The sequence below is a fragment of the Mandrillus leucophaeus genome, unplaced genomic scaffold (assembly GCF_000951045.1).
Source record: "Mandrillus leucophaeus isolate KB7577 unplaced genomic scaffold, Mleu.le_1.0 Scaffold1068, whole genome shotgun sequence".
NCBI lineage: Eukaryota > Metazoa > Chordata > Mammalia > Primates > Cercopithecidae > Mandrillus > Mandrillus leucophaeus.
The window spans coordinates 590,131-609,804 of record NW_012098854.1 but is presented as its reverse complement, the minus strand read 5'-3'; the positions used below and the strand labels follow the sequence as shown (position 1 = coordinate 609,804).

Genomic DNA, 19,674 nt, shown 5'->3' with positions numbered 1-19,674 from the left:
TGTTGTCCAACCATCACCTCTTTGTAGTTCCAAGACATTTTTATCACCCCAAAAGGAAACCCCATACCCATTAAACAGTTTTCCCCATCTCTCCCTCCCTGACAACTGACAACCACCAATCATTTCTGTCTCTATGGATTTACCTATTCTGGATATTTCATATAAATGGAAAGATAGAATATATGACCTTTTGTGTCTGGCTTCATTCACTTAGCGTAATGTTTTCAAGGTTCATTCATGGTGTAGCAAGTATCAGAATTTCATGCCTTTTATTACTGAACAATATTCCATTGTGTGGATATACTAGCTTTATTTACCCATTCATTAGTTGGTGGACATTTGGTTGTTTCCATTTTTTTGGCTATTGTGAACAGTGATGCTATGAATATTTGTGTACAAGTAATTGCTAAAATACATGTTTTCAATTCTTTTGGGTAGAAGGGTAGTGAAATTGATGGACCTTATGGTAAATGACTAATCTTTTAAATGTTTCTATCTTACTTTCTCTTCCGTAATTTTGATGGAATTTCCATTATTACAGTTATCAGGGCTGGAGTTATTTAAAAGTGTGTCTATTTCCTCTACTGGCTGTGAGCTCGTAGAGGCCAATGTCCATGTCTCTTTCTTTTTTTGTACCTTTTTAAGGCAACCATATAGTGTTCCTACGTAGTACCTGCTCAGTAAACCTTTTGTTGTACATAATTTGTTGTGAAAGTCCTTATGAGCCAAACTAAGGTTTTTTGGATTTTATCTGATCAGAAACAGCCCCAAAATATTATTTTTTAAGATAAAAAGTGGCAAAATCTGATGTCTTTTAAGATTCTTTTATTTCTTAACTTCTTTTTAAGTCCAAAATAATTTTCCTTTTGAATTGTCCTATCATGTTGCTGATGATAAGTTAGCTCCTTAGAAATAATCTACATATTTAGGCAGCTGTCCAGAAATATTTTAATGTATTTTATCATGTATAAAACTCCGTTCAAAGAAGATAGATTTATTTTAGAGTAGCAGGATGCAGAGATGACATGTGCACTTATTTTTGTGCCCTGTGAATCTTCTCAATTTTCAATTATCATAGCAACTAAATTCTGAATAGTTTTCTGTTTGAGAAACAGAAATTAGAAGTTAAATACCAGGGTTAAGGATGGGTAGTGAGGGAAAAATACACTTGTTAGGCTCCTAAAATTTAGTGGATAGTAAAGCAGACAGATTCAAGTTCCTACATATATTTAACCCTAATTTCATTGTTTCATCTTGCTCTGTCACCCAAGCTGGAGTGCAGTGGCATGATCTCAGCTCACTGCAACCTCCACCTCCAGGGTTCAAGCAATTCTTCTGCCTCAGCCTCCCGAGTAGCTAGGATTACAGGCACCCGTCACCACGCCTGGCTACTTTTTGTATTTTTAGCAGAAACGAGGTTTTACCATGTTAGCCAGGCTGGTCTCAAACTTCTGACCTCAAGTGATCTGGCCACCTTGGCCTCTCAAAGTGCTGGGATTACAGGTGTGAGCCACCGCACCCAGTCCCAAACTCCAACTATATTAAGCTGTCCCCAAAATGCCAGTCCATAATTAAACTTTATTTTCAAATACTTGTCAGAGTTTAGTCTTGGCAAGAAGCACTTCTTACCTTTTGAACTTTCAGACTGCTGAGCTGAGGGAAATGGCTGGAGTTTTCCTTTGAACAAAAGCCTACAAGGATGTTTTTGAACTTATTTATTCAAATGTTCTGAATACAAATGAACCACCTTAGTTGGATATTTATTATTGTTCACCTGCCTTGACACAGAAACTGCAAGCACTATGATAAATGGACTGAAGGGTCTGGTTTCACTGAGGTTCCCTTCTGCTGAAATCTTATTTTGAAAATTTCTCACTGCCACCCTCCTTGGTGAATGTCAACATCTGTTCTTCTAAGCCAGTCGTATTCAAAAGGATCTGTTTTTTAAACATAAACTTAAAATTTGAAGCACACAACATTGCTTTCATTAAATAGGGGTTCTGGTTGACTCATTACGAAGCTGCATAAAGCAAAAACAATTAGGAACTTTTAAAGACAAAAGGACTCTAAAAGGACACCAAGGTGATACGAATAAAATTAGATGAAAGCTCATAGTTATTCTTTGCACGTAAATGGACTATATATGTAGAGGCAACAAAATTTGACTATTTTGCACCTGAGAACATTTAATACACTTTTTGTGTGTATCTAGTGTCCAACAAATGCACAGAAAAAAGTATTTTAAACATGGATTTTTTTTGTGTGTATATATATATATATTTAGCATCCAGCAGTTGTGCCATTACTATGTACCATGTTGAATACCAGCCAAGGGATGGTTCACTGAGTTGGAGAAAATTTAACTTTTGCCTTCCAGCCATTCATGCCTGCATGGGTTTTAAGAAGAGTGCTAATTCTTTTCCTGAAACAAGGACTAGACAACACCCTAAGGCAAAGTTTTCTCCTCACAGAAATGGTTGAAGGCAGTTTGAAAGGTGGGTTTATACCATTCTGAAAACAGGCATGCATGCCTCCTTGATACATTTACTTTCTTTTCAGAGAAATAAAAATGACACGGAATGCAAATAATGTGACAGTCTAGATTCTGTACACTATTATAGTATTGTGTTTTGTAAGTGGCTTTGTACCAGTGGGTGAAGATACAGATGTCTGCAATTCTCTTGTTCATATTTCCAAATTATATTGTCATGCCTTACGTGGAAGCACAGCACAGTGGGCATTACCAACACTGAGCGAGGTGGTCTCTGTGATGCTGGAGCACTCCCCTGGCATGAGCATCTTCACTCAGTGCCTCTGACTGGCAGATCTTTGCCATCTTATTTCATACACCTTTAGATGGGATTTTTCCACGTGGGAACTTGCTGAAGCAAGTCTCAGTTGGCAAAACAACCTAAAATCATAACCTACAATCTATCTTTAGGGTGGTTTTCTATTTAATCTAATTCTTAGCTGGATAATTGGAGGAAATTGGAGGTCCATTAAACAGAAAACCTAGTGTTTTTCCGTAATACCGTGAGGGAGTTCGGCAGACTGCTCTGTATCTAGAAGCCTGTCTTACTCCATTCAGGCTGCTGTAACAAAATACCATAAATCGGGTGGCTTATAAATAACAGATATTTCTTTCTCACACTTCTGGAGGCTGGGAAGTCCAAGATCAAGGAGCCAGCACATCAGTGTCTGCTGAGGGCTCACTTGTGGTTTATGGATGGTGCCTTCCTGCTGGGTCCTCACATGGTGGAAGAGGCAAGGCAGTCTACTGGGGTCTCTTTTATAAGGGCACTGATGCCAATCATGAGGGCTCCACTTTCATGAACTAATCGCCCCCTAAAATGCCCCATCTCCTTATTCCATTACCTTCAGGGGAATGAACTGAGACATGTGAATTTCAACAAAAATTCAGACCACAGCAGTGCCTAAGCTATCTAGGCCTTTCCCTTGCCTGTCCTGCTCATAGGCATGGTCTTTCAACAGCTATGCTTCTCTTGGAACACCTGGCTTTCAGGCTACAGCTGATAGATTCAGATTTGGAAATTTGGAATTAAGAGCTCCAGGCAATGAAAGCTCTAGTTTGCCGAGTGATGTTAAAGTGAGCACTATAAAAACAAGGATCACAAACTTCTGTTGCTAAGTCCCCCACACTTTCTGAGTGAAGTCCATGAAATTCCCCAGTATCTTTCCAATAAGTTCTTTCACCTTTTTGGTAAGCCTCTTTATATTTCTTGCAACATATGATCTTAAGTAATACAACTATTTTGAATAAAAACTTTTTCCTGGCTTATTTTCCCCTGTCAGATTCTTCTAAAGACAAGCTCCCCCCAACCAATGGTAGCTTTCTGGTTGTGCTGGCTGTGTCATTAGCTCCATCTATTCCTACAATCTCCAGAGACACTCTTTGCCTCCTCTGGCTGTCAGTTCTAAAGAACTTTGAGGACATTTTGCTTAGTAATGCTTGTTTTTAAAAAGATAGTTGGATTTCCTATTAGAATCATATCCTGGCATAATCACAAGGATTAGTAAATGATATATTCAACAACCCAAAATATTAAAGTCCTTAGCAATCAATTTATAACAGTTATGCTGATGATATAATAAGGAGTGGATAGATTTATGTTCAAAGAGATGCAGACTTTAAAAAATTCACTTTCACCCTTTTGGAAAAGTACTAGGTATTAGTAGTCTTGTTTGAAGACTCAAGACTTCTAATTATGCTCAGTTTCACATCAGGAATATAAATCTATTTCCATCTTGAAAGTATGATATTAGTACTTTCTTCTTTTTTTTGACATACTCTGAAAGAAAACATTCTTTATTCTGAGAGAAAAGACAGAAATTTGGAGGCAGACTGCTTTGTTGACTTCCTCTCTTTGTTCACTTTTATTATTAGTTTTATTTTTTGAAATATACTTTTCATTTCATTTCTGTTGGGGGTGAAGTCCTTTATCTCTAAGTCGCTTTTCAGCAGAAGAGTCAAATATATGTAACAAGAATGCTCAGAGAGGCTGGAAAAGTAGAGATGCCTGGGGGCAACGTGCTAACTTTTTTTTTTTTTTTTTTTTTTAATGAGATACCAGGAATATTCTGTGGGCTTCTATGCTCCCTACATACACTCTCCCTGCATGAGACACATAGGCAGATGTTTGAAAGTCATAATATTCTAGCTGCATTTATGTTGTGAGGTGGGAGTAGGCAGACGAACGTCACAGCATTAGAGGAAAACCCTATTTTTGTTGCGTTCTAACTGATCTAAGAGACATTCACAAGGATATGAACCCCACTACAGGGTGCAGCCCACGGTGTGCTGTTAAAATCTACCTTCAAACTAGAAATTAGTAGTTATGTCAGCTCAGTGTCCTACATTTTAAATAGCCACTGATCTGCTTCCTGGAGAACTGAGGAAGAAATGTCAGGTGGAAATTTCCCCGTGATAAAGTGGCAAGTGAATGACGACTTCAGGAATAAACTGTCAAAGGAGAAACAAATGTGGCGGCAAGCAGCGGGTCCTCACCCACAAAGGTGCAGCTTCCCAAAGTGCACGACCTCCCTCCTCCAGCCCTGCATGGTGCCCGCGTAGTAGGTGCTGCTGGGGTGGTGTTCGGTGGAGCATAAGGAGCTGACGTGGCTGCTGCTGTGGTAGCAGAGGGGCAGCAGCAGGTGCCAGGTCGCCCCGAAGTCCCTTGAAAATTCCAGTCTCACTGGATCCGCGGATGAGCTATCAGTCGAGCAGCCAACATTGATCTTGGAATGAAGAAAAAACGATACAAATTACCTCAGAGCAACAAGCCTTGAAATGATTCACCACTTCATTATTTTCTAGGGTCCATTTTCCTGGGAACTGTCTTATTGAAATATTTAACACTATAAAATTATGTTTTGCCTAACTGAGTCCTATTGTATATTACCTTTAAATTATAATTTTTCATAAAGAACCTCAAAGGGCCTCATGAAAAATTTACTTCCCTTCATTTTATAAAAAGCAGGAAGTGGATAAGGCAGAGGCTGGGACAATTCCAAATTTTACCTTTGGCCCATTTTCCTAGCCAAGCCAAGCACATCATAGTGAAAAGACTGTTTCCCTAACCCTGTTAGCTTCCCCTGCCCCATCTACTAGGTAGGATACCTTCTATTTTCCTTCTTGTGACACCTTCCAAATAATCCCAAGGGTTTTACACATGAATCTTCAATGCATATTCAATACCAAAAGAGAATACAAACATTGTCATCATTTCCCTGGCACAGGGAAAGATCTTTTTAAAATTATATATACTTAAGGTGTACCCATACTGTTTTGATATAATATACAAAGTGAAATAATTACTATGGCCAAGCAAATTAACCTATCAATCACCTTCCATAGTTACCTTTTGTGTGTGTGGTAAGAGCACCTCAAATCTATTCTCTTAACACGTTTTCAGCATACAATATTATATTATTAACTATGGTCTTCATGCTGTACCTTGGATCTCTAGACTTATTCATCCTACATAACTGCAAGCTTGTCTCCTTTCACCTACTTCTTCCCACACCCTTCCCCTCCCTGCCCTGGTATCCACCAGTGTATTCTGTCTTTATGTAAAGACCTTTTTAGTCATTAGGGAAACAATGGCTTTCCCTTCCTTTTTCCATGCTTTCAAGTGCATTAAAATAAACTGAATAAATACATGCAATTCTTTCTATAAAAATTGTCCCCTTTCCAATGGAGATTAACATTTTCTTACTATCATGCCATCAAAGCATAGCAACCAGTTATTGATATATATAGTTACATATAGCCATCTATAGTTATAGTTATATATCAATAAATATATACTATACATATTATGTGTGTGTATGTATGTGAACTTACATACCTTTTACCTTCTGATGAGTAACTATTGACATTTGATAAACTTTCAACTATAGGCGCTTGTTTCTACCTGAATTCTTTTTTTTTTTGGAGATGGAGTCTCACTTTGTCACCCAGACTGGAGTGTAGTGGCGCGATCTCGGCTCACTGCAACCTTCACCTCCCGGGTTCAAGCAATGCCCCTGCCTCAGCCTCCTGAGCAGCTGGGATTACAGGTGTGCACCACCACACCCGGCTAATTTTTGTATTTTTTAGTAGAGACGGGGTTTCACCATGTTGGTCAGGTTGGTCTTGAACTCCTGACCTCATGATCTGCCCGCCTTGGCCTCCCAAAGTCCTGGGATTACAGGTGGGAGCCATCGCGCCCGGCTGATAATGGAACTCTTAAATGGGCTAAAGATGTCATCTTTTATCAGCTATGAAAAAATATTCTGAAAAGTTAATATTCTAAAACACCGGTATAATGTACCTTTGGTTCTGCTGATTTTATCTAAGGTTTTGAAATATGTAAATATTTTTATGTTAATTATTAATTTGCTCTCTTGACAAATATAAGGAGTGCATAAATATTAATAAAATACACAGATCAAATATATTTGAAATTATAAAACAGTGTAGTATTATCTGTAAAATTAATAACATCATGATAAATATTATATAAATATACTAGCATGGCATAGACTATAGTTACATTTGACCTGGTCCCTAAGAAATTTTAAGTTTCACATAAAAAGTGTGGAAATATAATACAAGAATAGTATGAGCCTTTTCATTTTTATAATGTTTAAAATAATTTATTTCAACTTCCCATTGTAGCAGGTTGGGAAACTACGTCATAAAGGATAAGAATTCAGAAATAAACCTTAGTATGACAATTGACTCTGTTAATAAAAGTAAATGATGATGCCAAAACCTCTTACATCCTTGCACAAAAATGGGAGGTCATAATGCATGAAATTATCTGAGATTTTCCTCCTCTTTCCCAGGTTTTGTTCAATATAAAATTGAAAGCATTTATTCTAGAACAAAGTCAAGTACCTCAAATTGTATGATGGTGTTCTCATTCACATTGAGGTCACGGGTGGTAATGGAATGCTCACCAACTTCATTGGAAACAAACACCATAGCTGAATCTTCTTCCCTGTTACACAGGTAAACAACCAGGAACCCATTTAGGCAAAAGTTCATCATGATTTGTATGCAAGAGTGGTTTCATGTTTAGATTCTTAATTAAATACTTACGGTGCCCCCTTTGAAGAATATGGACAATAAAGACCAATGTTACCACCAGGATAGAAAAACCAATTGTCTTCTCTGGGCCCAAAGTCAAATGTATCCAGGAGCATCACGGGGTTGTTTAAATTATTTCCATCGATAATGAAGTCGTCAACAATCCAGATTTCTTCTTTCTTACCTAAGGCGTTTTTGGATAAAGCAAGTTTTTCCAATGATGAAAATCAAATGAACACTTTTGCCCATTGAAAGAAAGTAAAGGACAAAAGCAACTCAGTAACAATAAGTTAAACATATGCCTTCTACAGGACGATTTTTTTGAGCCCAGGAGTTCAAGACCAGCCTGGGCAACATAGTAAGGGCTCATCTCTACAAAAAATAAAAAAAATTAGCCAGGTGTGGTTGCACATGCCTGTAGTCCTAGCTACTCAGGAGGCTGAAGTGGGAGGACTGCTTGGGTCCAGGAGTTTGAGGTTACAGTGAGCTGTGATCATGCCATGGCACTCCAGCCTGGGCAAGAGAGCAAGACCATGTCTCAAAAAAGAACCACACAAACCACCCCCCCGGCCAATTCCTTTTGTTTTTTGGGGGGGAAAAAAACCCATAAAGTACATAACAGTATATTGTCAGTGATTAAAAATGGCCAGGTGCAGTGGCTCACGCCTGTAATCCCAGCACTTTGGGAGCCCAAGGTGGGCGGATTGCCTGAGCCTGGGCAATATGGCAAAATCCTGTCTCCACAAAAAAACAAACAAATAAACAAAAAAATGAGCTGGGCATGGTGGTGCATGCCTGTAGTCCCAGCTACTCAGGAGGCTGTGGGGGAGGAAGGTTGAGCCTGGGAGGTGGAGGTTGCAGTGAGCCAAGATCTCACCACTGCACTCCAGTCTGGGCAGCAGAGCAAGACGCTGTCTCAAAAAAAAAAAAAAAAAAAAAAAAAAGCGAAAAAATTAAGCTTGCAACCATATTAAATTGATATAGCGTGGAACTGCCTTGTTAATTTCAGAAAGCTGTGATAATGCTTTGTATATCATGTACTTGAAAGCATGCTGTCCTTCAAATAATAGCAGTGCTATGAACCCTCCCCTGGCAAGAGTGGGTTTTGAGTTGTGTTTTAGTGGTTTAGGGGAATCTGTGAGACATGCAATCTGTGAGAATGGGTGGTCAGTTAGTGGACTTAGAACCAAGGTACAGTAACCAGTCTATTCAGGGAGCAATTCATGCCTTTTTAGGGTCAACCCATACTTGAGTCAGGCTGAAGGACTATGGCCATTAAAAGAATGCCCTGATACACAATTGTATTTATTTAATAAAGAAGAAAAATATTCTCTGATCAATAATATTCCATGTTTTCTTAATGTTTTTCAAGTCTTCTATGTTGATCTGGAGATACTGTGGGAATATATAGGAAACGAGGGAAATCACTCTTTTTACTGCTATAGGATTTGATTCAGTGATTTAGACCAGGTGTTTAAGGAATATGTTATAGAGTAGATAAGAAGGGCAAAAGCCAGGCTGCTTTTGTAAAGCACTGTTTGGACTGACCTTGCAACAAGGTGATAAGTCCATGCCAAGCAGAAACGTCAAGATTCCCTAGGTTGCTTCTTCACTGATTTCTACTTTAGTACAATTCTTACAGAACATTTTTAAAAAGGAACTGTAAACAGGAGCCTGTAGAACAAACCTGATGCTTTGAATGAAATCACAGGTCTCTATCTCTAATCCTATCACTGTTCTAATTTTAGTCACATTCTTTCCTCTTCTTGTTTAGAAAGTGGTTGGTGGAATCAATGAAAAAAAAAATTAGGTGAGCATTCCAAACATAGTATGAAGGCAGCAATCCCTCTGTCACCCAGGCTGGAGTGCAGTGGTGCCATCTGGCTCACTCCAACCTCTGCCTCCCGGGTTCAAGCGATTCTCCTGCCACAGACTCCCGAGTAGTTGGGATTACAGGTGTGTGCCACCACGCCCAGCTAATTTTTTTGTATTTTTGTACAGATGGGGTTTCACCATGTTGGCCAGGCTGGTCTCGAACTCCTGACCTCAGGTGATCCACCTGCCTCGGCCTAAGTGCGGGGATTACAGTTGTGAGCCACCGCACCTGGCACGTTCCTTTTTTGGACTTTTATTCAGTGACAAGATGTATGTATATGTTTCACAATAAATTAAAAATTTTGTTTTATGTTTTATTTTTAACTTATTAATTGTTAACAAAATAGGTTAAATTTTAGAGAAGGGAGAACCTTGCCTTTTCCATTTTTGTGTTACCTCTGCAAAGAATCTGCTGCTTAATGTGGCATCTCCATATTTATTTAGGAGATTATATGCATGACTTGGTAAAGTCTGGTCCTTTATAATCAGCAGTTAATAGAAATATAGGAAGCAACAAAACATTACCAATTTGTAGAATCATTTTCTGTAACCATTTGAAATGCTATTAAATTATACATTCACTTTAACTTATCACTGAAGCAAGTGTATGTGATAAGAATATTTTATCTATAGCACTATCTGCTTGGTCTAAGTCCCTCTCACTTCATCATGGCATTTTGCAATAGTGTTCTATTTCACTAATGAAACACCACATTCAGAAGAACTATGTATTCCCAAATAAATGCAACAAAAATGTCGTTACAATTGATGAGTGCCTAATGATAATGCTGGATTATTTTTAAAAAGCTTTAGCTCTGTAACAGAATTCAGCTATATTTACATTAACAGGAGAACCTATAGTCAAATAGGAAGAGATTATATATACATATATATATGTTAAATATTTAACTATTTATTGAGACTTGTTGATATGGTTTGGCTCTGTGTCCCCACCCAAATCTCATTTTGAATTGTACTCCCATAATTCCCATGTATTGTGGAAGGGACCAGGTGGGAGATAATTTGAATCATGAGAGCAGTTTCCTCCATAATGTTCTCGTGGTAGTGAGTAAGTCTGATGAGATCTGATGGGTTTATCAGGGGTTTACGCTTTTGCATCTTCCTTATTTTCTCTTGCTGCCACCATGTAAGACATGCCTTTCACCTCCCACCATGATTCTGAGGCCTCCCCAGCCATGTGGAACTGTAAGTCCAATTAAACCTCTTTTTCTTCCCAATCTGGGTATGTCTTTATCAGCAGCATGAAAACGGACTAATACACTTGTCAAAAGTGAAGCATGTACAATGTGTGTGCTGTGGACAGTTAAGCTGCTCAGTTCACAAACACTACCTCCACACCTTAGAAACAAATGTGTTAACATGCCACTGTCAGTTTTGATCACAGGAGAACACATGCATTTTTACCATTATTATAAGGTTGCCAGAGTCTGAATCTTGTAGCATTGGTTTGGGCAGTATATGGCAAGGGAACATTGATGAAAAGTATATTGGTTGTTTGAGGAAAGTAAAATTCATCCATCAGGTGCCAGGTGATTCCTCCATTGATGGAGAATTGTAATAGAATAGAGTGAGATCTCTCTGGGGTACCTAGGAAGAAGATAACACAGGTACAAAACATTGTGATAAAAATGGGGAAATGGTATGTTGTTGGCTGAATCTTTAGGCATCAATGCATACGTGAACTTATGTTTTATAGTTTATATGGAGGCTTTATAGTCCAAATACTTCAGAAGCAACTTAAGGGGATGACAGGTTGGGCTTTCTGTATATCTCAAAATACACACCAAACCTTGGATGTGCACACAATAATACCTCTCTTTTTCTCTGAGATATGCACAGACATCTTTCTGTATTTAGGAAACTTTACATCAAAACATTTTGATTCTACAGGCATCACGGTTTTACAAAGGGTCAAACATTTAAATCTCAGGATATAAACAGAAAAACTACTTGAATATGTATTATATCTACCATCAATTTGTTCAAGAAAATCATTTAGTTAATATGAAAAGTCAATGACTAAGAATAGGCTTTTTTTGGATTCATATCTGTAAAAGAAAAACCACATTTTTCACAAGTTAAACATTTTAAAATTTAGATTTCTTTTAGTTAGAAAGTAGTGGTGGAAAGACTCAGGGGCATGATGATAAATTTAACTACCATAGAACTAATAGGATTACAGCTATATGAAATTATTTAAAATCAGTATTCCCCCCCTTATATTAAGATCAACTTACATTAAAGAAAAATACTTGTAAACATTTATGTATACCAATATATGTTAGCTCTTCCATATAACAAAACTTATGGGCCTTAAATCTGTGATTTCTTTGTGGAAAAGGAATTGTACAGGGGAGAATTCTCTTGAAGGAAAATAATGAATTCGTACTTACCTTTTGCTATAAATCTAAGTGAAAACTGGACATACATCGTATTTGTACAATCCAGATCTCTTGAAATAAGCATCCTTATTCCTTCCTGAAAATAAAAACGTATATGTTAAGCAACTTTTTTTTTCACTTGCAAAATTGTGTCCCTTTGATTTTATACACCTAACTTGCATTAGCCGAGTAATAAATACATATCATGATTTAGAAGCAAATTTTGCCTAGTTTAAAAGGAAATATGGGATGATCCTTGTTTCCCCTCTCTAAATGGCTTCATATCCTGTGCCTGAATGACACAGTTTCATTGTTTCAACTCTAAATCATACTTTTCTGTGACTCTTCTAAAAAGCGGTGCAAAAATGATAGCATTCCATATCTACAGGCCTTTTTAAAAAATAGACTCCTTTGATCACAGCATGTTATGAGAGGAGTAACGAGGAAGCAGATGGAATATGTGCCAAGTGCTCCCGCTGGAAGATGGGAACTAATAGGTAACTTTCTCAGGGTTCCAAGGAGTCTTAGGAACTTACTACTCCTTTGCTCACTCTGATAGCCCCAGGGGCTCTCATTCAGGCGGACACACCACCACCCCTCAGTGGGTCAAGTTAAATAAGGCATAACTAAGACAAGGCCTGATGCTCAGGCTGTAAGCATTCATGCAGAGAAGTCAATGAACAAGGAAACAGACCACATTAGCTTTCATAATTTTTTCTGCTAATTTAACTACTTCTGGTTGCCTAGGATTGACAACTCGAAAGGTTCTTTTCTTCATGGGTACATAGGATTGCAGTGACAGCCAGTAAAACAGAATTTCACTATGCAAATAGCCTAAGGTCCAAACAAGTCTTTCAGTTTTTCAGCTGCAACTTCTGAATGACGTGACTCTTAACAGATGCATGGCTGTGTGATAATAAGTGGACACTGTCAACTGATTTCTCATCAACTAACAAATGCCAAATGTAATTTTAGCTAAAAGAGAACATTTTTCCTCTTCTTCATCATATATATTATAGATCACATTGCTCAATAGCTGAAAAAAAATGTAAGTAGAGCAAATTCCACAATAGCAACCATATGTTGAGTGCCTATACACGCTGGGTGCTAAGATAGACACTTTACTCATTTAAAGCACCTAGCACTACTAAGAGAAAAATGTTATTCTCATGTTGCAGATAACGAAACTAAAACTCAGGGAGGGAAAGTAACTTCCTCAAGATTACATAGTTTGTAAGTGGTAATGGTAGGATTTGAACCCAGATATGTCATATTCTAAAATGTGTATCCTTTATAAGATACCAGTGTTTTGTTTATTAAACTATCTTTTGGTTTGGGGAGAAAAATATCCAGATAATGCCAAAGGTAGAATTTGAAAATTATTTATGTTGTAATAAAAACGCAAGTGCATTTAACCTATCTCATAACTTCACAAAGCACAGATTCATACTTCCACAACAGGTTGCCATGTAAAAGCCTCATATTTCTAGTCTTTGTTTTTTCTTTTATGCCTAGTAATTCACTGCTCTGCTCAGTCCATGATCCCTAACCCATGCGTCTTCTTCATTTCTTCATGTCTTAATGTCTTTACCCTCTTCCTTATACACTTGCATAAAGCCTTGGATTTTGTTTTTTTTAAGAGACAGAGTCTTGCTCTGTTTCCCAGTGGCTATTTATAAATGTTATCATAGCTCACTAGAGACTCGAACTCCTGGCCTCAAATGATCCTCCCACCTCAGCCCCCACTGTAGCTGGGACTAGAGATGTGCACCACTGTGCCTGGCTAAGTGTTGGATTCTTTTAGAGCTCAATGCTATGTGGAAGTTGAGGTTCAGAGGAAAGGTCCCTTCTTCAGATTGTAATGAAAAAGCTTTGAGGTAGATAGTTGACAGATTCAGGTAATAAATATCCCTTGCTAACATCAAAATATAGAAATATGATTACCCTTTCCCCTTGATTATGGAATGCAAGTATAAAATTGTTCCCATGCATCAATACAAGACACTCATAAAGGGACCTATTTTACACTGTATTTTATAGGAGCAATTTTATTGAAAGTTGGCATGATTTGTAAACTGAAAGTATCTTTCTTTTATATTTGCAATACTTGTTTATAGGTTAGCATTTTGTATTGATATTTATACAGCAGAACTGTCAAACTCTGCTGCCATGTACATTCTAGTTCACACAGATGTGTTTCTTTTCTCATCCTTTTTCAGGTTCAGTGATCCATTTGTGCTAAATGTGAGAAATTCTTTCGTAACAAACAAGCTATTTTAATAGTAGATAGTATTCCTGAATCTGTAAACCTTAAAAAGAGACTATCATATCCTTTTTCGCGAAAGAATGACTTTCTAGGTCACACTACAACCTACTGAATGGCACATGCTGAGTCCTCTCTACATCTTGCAGAGCTGATAGATAATACGTCTAACACATACAATGCTTGGCTGCTCTTGCATTTGGATGGCTAAAGGGAAAATACAAAACACCATGCATCTTTCTTGTTTAGAGGATCAAAAGACTAGGTTAATTCTACCACTTAAAGATTTATCAGATAAAGATCTGTCAATCACAAAAAGTTATAGGACTTCTGCTTTTTAGTCTTGTCAACTGGTTCAAATGGGTCAGATGTGAGCTAGTGGTAACGAGAACTAACATCTTAGTTAAGACAAAACAAAACAAATCCTGCTGCTCCCAAAACCAGGAGTCTCCACTCTGAAATGTTCTACCTCAAATTTCTTCAGTCCCTCAAAACTCTCAGGGACTTGTAAATCTTTCTCAGGCACTATGCATTGCTTTCTTTCTCATCCAAGACTTGAGAAGAATTTGGATTCAAGCAAGGATGATAACTGGCATCTATTAAGTATAATTGAAAAGGTTCCAGGGTATCTAATTTTCTAGGTGTTAGATGTTAATCATTAGGGTTGTACAGAAACCCATGCAGGTTTTTGTCAAAGACTTCATTTGCACACCTAGGTTAGCCAATTTCCCCATGCTGAGAGAGATGGGTGTGGCATGTATTCACATATGAAGATGTGCCAGCTTAGCACAGAGTGTCACACAATTACTTAACATCTCTCTAACCGAACATCTAGGCTGAAATACAAGATGATGTTTGAAAATGCTATTTTACTTGACTTAAATATTTGGTTTTCTTTTCTTTTTTTTTTTTTTTTTGAGACGGAGTCTCACTCTGTCACCCAGGCTAGAGTGCAGTGGTGCGACGTTGGCTCACTGTAACCTCCACCTCCCGGGTTCACGCCATTCTCCTGCCTCAGCCTCCCGAGTAGTTGGGACTACAGGTGCCTGTCACCACGCCCGGCAAATTTTTTGTATTTTTAGTGGAGACGGGGTTTCACCATGTTAGCCAGGATGGTCTCCATCTCCTGACCTTGTGATCTGCCCGCCTTGGCCTCCCAAAGTGCTGGGATTACAGGCGTGAGCCACTGCGCCTGGCCAAATATTTGGTTTTCTTAAAGTCACCAAATGGTTCTATGGGCAGAAAAAAAGAGAAAAGAAAAACTACAGACTGTTCATAAAGTCATTCAGAAAATATTCCAAGTTAAATATTTAGTAACATTAAATCTTAGATTATGGAAATTTACATTCTAAAAACTATATACATATAAATTTATGTATATAATTCCAGTAGGAAGTAAGGAAGGTCTGATCACCAAAGCAGAGGAAAAAGTTTATGCCCAAGTGATCATGAAAAAGTGACTGCACTCAGAAGAGGAAACAGGGTTTGGGCTAAAAGTCAATAACTATGCATTAAATATTATGTCATTTGAAGAGATTCAGAAATGCATTTGTGTTGAGCAGTGACTGAAGAAGACAATGTTAGTAGCAATGTTGGGAAGGAGAATCTTATCTGTATCTGACCCCTTTAAAAATTAGAGATGTTCCAGATTTGATGGTTTCACCATTCAGATTCCCCCTCTCTGCACCATACACTTCAGGCCAAAGGTCAGGATGCAAGTTCCCATTGAAATCGTCTTTAAGAATCGAGGGCAGAGGAACAACAGGAACACAATAGGGTCCACCAAAGCCCCGGTCACACCTAAGAAAGAGAGGGAGTAGAGAAAACACATTTGTCACGAGTTCAAAGAGCCATATTTATTTTTGCGTTGCAAAGAAAGAAACTGCCAGTTTTATTAACTTACACACAGCGTCCAGCATCACAAATCCCTCGTCCTGAGCACATCCAAGGGCACCCTGAGGCCAGTACAACATTATCAATCGCCCAGGAATCAGCCCCCACAGTGTAGTTGGCCTGAATCCATCTGAACCGGGTCCTGGGAGAACTAACCAAAGAAAACACACCATTGGTTTGACGAGCAACCTTGAAAGCACAAGGACATTTATTTTAATTCCCTTTTCTCTTTAAAGTGCCCTCCTCCAGAGTCCAGTTGTCTCTTCCTTGACGCACTTTATCTTCCTACTAAGTAGTAGGAAATGCTGTTTTCTCTTGACTCATCAACAGGAGAGTAGAAAGCATGTTATTTATATATTTCACTTTTTTTTTCTCATGTAAGATTCTACAAACACATGTGTGAAATGGAAAAGTTATTTTGAAATATCCACTTGTTTTGTTTTTGAAATATATGCAGAATTTTAGTTTTTGCTTTCAGACTCTTATTGCTATTCAGTACTGGGAGGGATTGAAGGTGATAAACATGAGGAAAAGTTGGAGTCTTACCAAATTCTGGCAGTGAGGTCTCTATTTTACTGTCCCGGAATGGTTTCTGAGAGTTAAATGGAAGCCCTTGATACTTCTGCACTTCACTTTGGTTCTCGAGGTCCTGGCTTTCTAAAGCTGAGGTCTAGAATGATGTGATGCATTCTCATATTTTCTATTTATTTGCAGTCTGTTATTTGGAGTATCTTGGGTCACAAGACTGCTTTATCCAGAAAGAGATGCAGACTTACCAAACAACAGTAACAGCCCCTGACTTAGGAAAAGTTTGCATAGAAGTGTGTTTGTCTATGATGTGGAATGTGGAACACAGTCTACTAGAAGTAGAATTTCAGCAGCACCATTCTAAGTAGTACTGTTTCCCCTACACAAGCTCTCTGTGGATGTGACACAGCTGTCGGCATGGTGGCTTTAACATGGAAACCTCATCAGAGCACCACCGTTTAACACCCGTCAGTGGTTCCCCAACACGGGCACTGTCAAGACCAAACTACTTATGACGACATACATGGTTCCTCCATTGTCTGCCCTCTTTCCTGGCTCCAGACCTCCTACTTCTCACCTCGCAATTATATTCTGGCAACACTGAACCCTTGAATTTTCCCATCCACTCATGCTTTTTCTGGCTTCCTGGATTTTGTTTTGGCTTACGCCAGCACAAGTGCCCTCTGCTCCCCTCTTCTCTTGGATAAGCCCTACTCAGAGTCAGCTGAGACATCAACTCCTTTAGAAAGCTCCCTCCAGTTCTCCTCAAATGAGTTAGGTAGTATGCTCCTGTGTTTCAATAATATCTCTGAGTACTTCCTCTGGTATCATCTCATAGCATAAATAGCTGCTTAGAGGTTTGTTATCCTAAATACAGTGATGTGCCGCGTAACGACGTTTCTGTCGATGATGGACTGTGTTTATGACAGTGGTCTCATAAGATTATAATGGAGCTGAAAAAAATTCTTATTGTCGATTGACATCTTGATGATTCTGACCTTGTGTATGCCAAGGCTAATAATGTGTGTTTTTGTGTCTTAGTTTTTAAGAAAGAAGTTTTAAAAGTTAAAGTTCTCAAAATATTAAAAGCTTATAGAATATAGAAAGAAAACATTTTTGTACAGATGTACAATGTGTTTGTGTTTTAAGCTAAGTATTATCACAAAAGAGTCTAAAAGTTTAAGAAAAGTTTAAAAAAATGAAAAAGTTATAGTAAGGTGAATTTATTATTGAAGAAAGAAAAATATTCTTTTTTAAAATTTACTGGAGCCTAAGTGCATAGTGTTTATGAAGTCTATAGTAGTGTACAGTAATATTCTAGGCCTTCACATTCACTCACCACTCACTCACTGACCCACCCAGAGCAACTTCCAGTCCTGTAAGCTCTGTTTGTGGGAAATACCCTATACAAGTGTACCAGTTTTTAATCTTTTATACCATGTTTTTATTGTACCTTTCCTATGTTTAGATATACAAATACTTGGAATTATGTTACAATTGCTTACAGTATTTAGTATAGTAAAATGTTGTACAGCTTTGTAGCTGAGGAGCAATAGGCTATATCATACAGCATAGGTGTGTAATGGGCTAAACCATGAAGGTTTATGTAAGTTCACTCTATGCTGTTCACACAACAATGGAATTGCCTAACAATGCATTTCTCAGATGTATCACCATCGTTAAGTGATGCATGACTTTAATATATTTGGATCCCGGCATCAGCTTATTCATTTAGTACCAGAGTGCTTAAAACACTGTAGATATTCAATAAGTGTTTGTTGAATTAAAAAAAATGAGTAAATGAGCTAAAAGTAAGCACTATTTAAAGCTTTAGCAGTCATAGGAAACTACTTTAGGCTAAATACTAAAATGTTTTGGCTTCCTGAATTTTCCCTTGCCACTTGGTTGTACATGTCTGGATCAGGTTTGCACCAGGAAAATAGAAACCACTATAAATACTTAACACAGAAAGAAATTAATGCAAAGAATTGGATGTATAGAAAGTGGCAGAGCAGAGAAGCCAGTGGAAGCAGCGAGGAAACCAGAGTTTAGCAAAGTCAGGAGGCCACTTACTATGAGTCTAAGACTAGAGGGACACAGGGAGGAAGTCTTGCTGCTGGTGCCCAGGGACCAGGGTCACCTGGAGGGCCACCCAGGGGAGCCAGAGCCACAGAAGTTGGCCAAGATGCAGCTGAGGCAGAAAGAAGGGGGAGGAACACCCTGATTTATCTCTTATTTCTCCCCTCCTTTCTTCTGCCAGTGTCTGACAGCAGATGTAGGAGGCTGGGAAACGCAACCTGCCATTCAGAACAGAGCACAGGAAGGGAGAGGAAAGGATCTTGGGGGGAGCAGTCCCAGGAGGTAATCAGTCACCATAGTACCCGTTAGTTCCTAGAAACATCCTCCAATGATCCAAATGCCTGCGCCACAAAAGTGGGAGCCTGCTGTAAGTCAGTACAACTCTTGAATGTGATCTGAAATGCCGGGGAGGGGAAGACAGATGCAAAATAATATGAGCATTCCAAAGGAACCAACCTTTTGTTCATATTGTGGTACTGAGATGAAAAAAAAACCTAAGGGTACTCTCCAATATGTGGTAATTTCACATACTGCTTAGTGTGAATAAGTATCAGTCTGGTTTATGGGCAGAGACTTATTTTTACAACAGTTTAAAAATGGAATCTGGTGGGCAGCCTTTATGTTAGCAAAGAACAGAAAAGTTCAGCCTCGTAAAACTTTTGGTGCTCTCTAGCCACATTTAAAACTTGCAACCCAAAGCACCCTGCACTTTTTTTCTTCCTGGCACTTCCATGCATAATTATCATGAAAGAATAATAGAATCCCTAGGCCGAATCACAATTATTTTCAAATTAAGTGACAGGCACCCAACGTTCTGACATGTAGCCAAATGACAATTCTCACATGGTGGAGAGTGGAAGGTAGACAGTGATCCGCTTCCAATTCTGGAATCTTTCTGAGGTGTAAATTGAACTTTCTGTGTAGTGCAGACAGCCAATGGTTGGAGGAACACACTCTTCGGTGACAAGATGCCAGTCCTTGCCATTGTTCAGAGAATACTGGAGCTGTACACTGTGGGAGCTGCTGAAGGGCTTGCTACA

At 38.5% G+C, this 19,674-nt stretch overlaps 1 protein-coding gene across 1 annotated transcript in view; it reads right to left on the bottom strand.

The window, feature by feature from the left end:
* Positions 1 to 19,674, bottom strand: part of RELN (reelin) — a 538,867-nt gene that overhangs the window by 81,758 nt on the left and 437,435 nt on the right. Inside the window, exons 35-41 of the mRNA XM_011985112.1 lie at positions 16,038 to 16,178; positions 15,757 to 15,934; positions 11,884 to 11,968; positions 10,895 to 11,077; positions 7,607 to 7,778; positions 7,403 to 7,505; positions 5,027 to 5,256 (exon numbers count right to left, since the gene is read on the bottom strand). Of these exons, the coding sequence (XP_011840502.1) occupies positions 5,027 to 5,256; positions 7,403 to 7,505; positions 7,607 to 7,778; positions 10,895 to 11,077; positions 11,884 to 11,968; positions 15,757 to 15,934; positions 16,038 to 16,178 (1,092 nt within the window). The remainder of the gene's footprint in view (positions 1 to 5,026; positions 5,257 to 7,402; positions 7,506 to 7,606; positions 7,779 to 10,894; positions 11,078 to 11,883; positions 11,969 to 15,756; positions 15,935 to 16,037; positions 16,179 to 19,674) is intronic.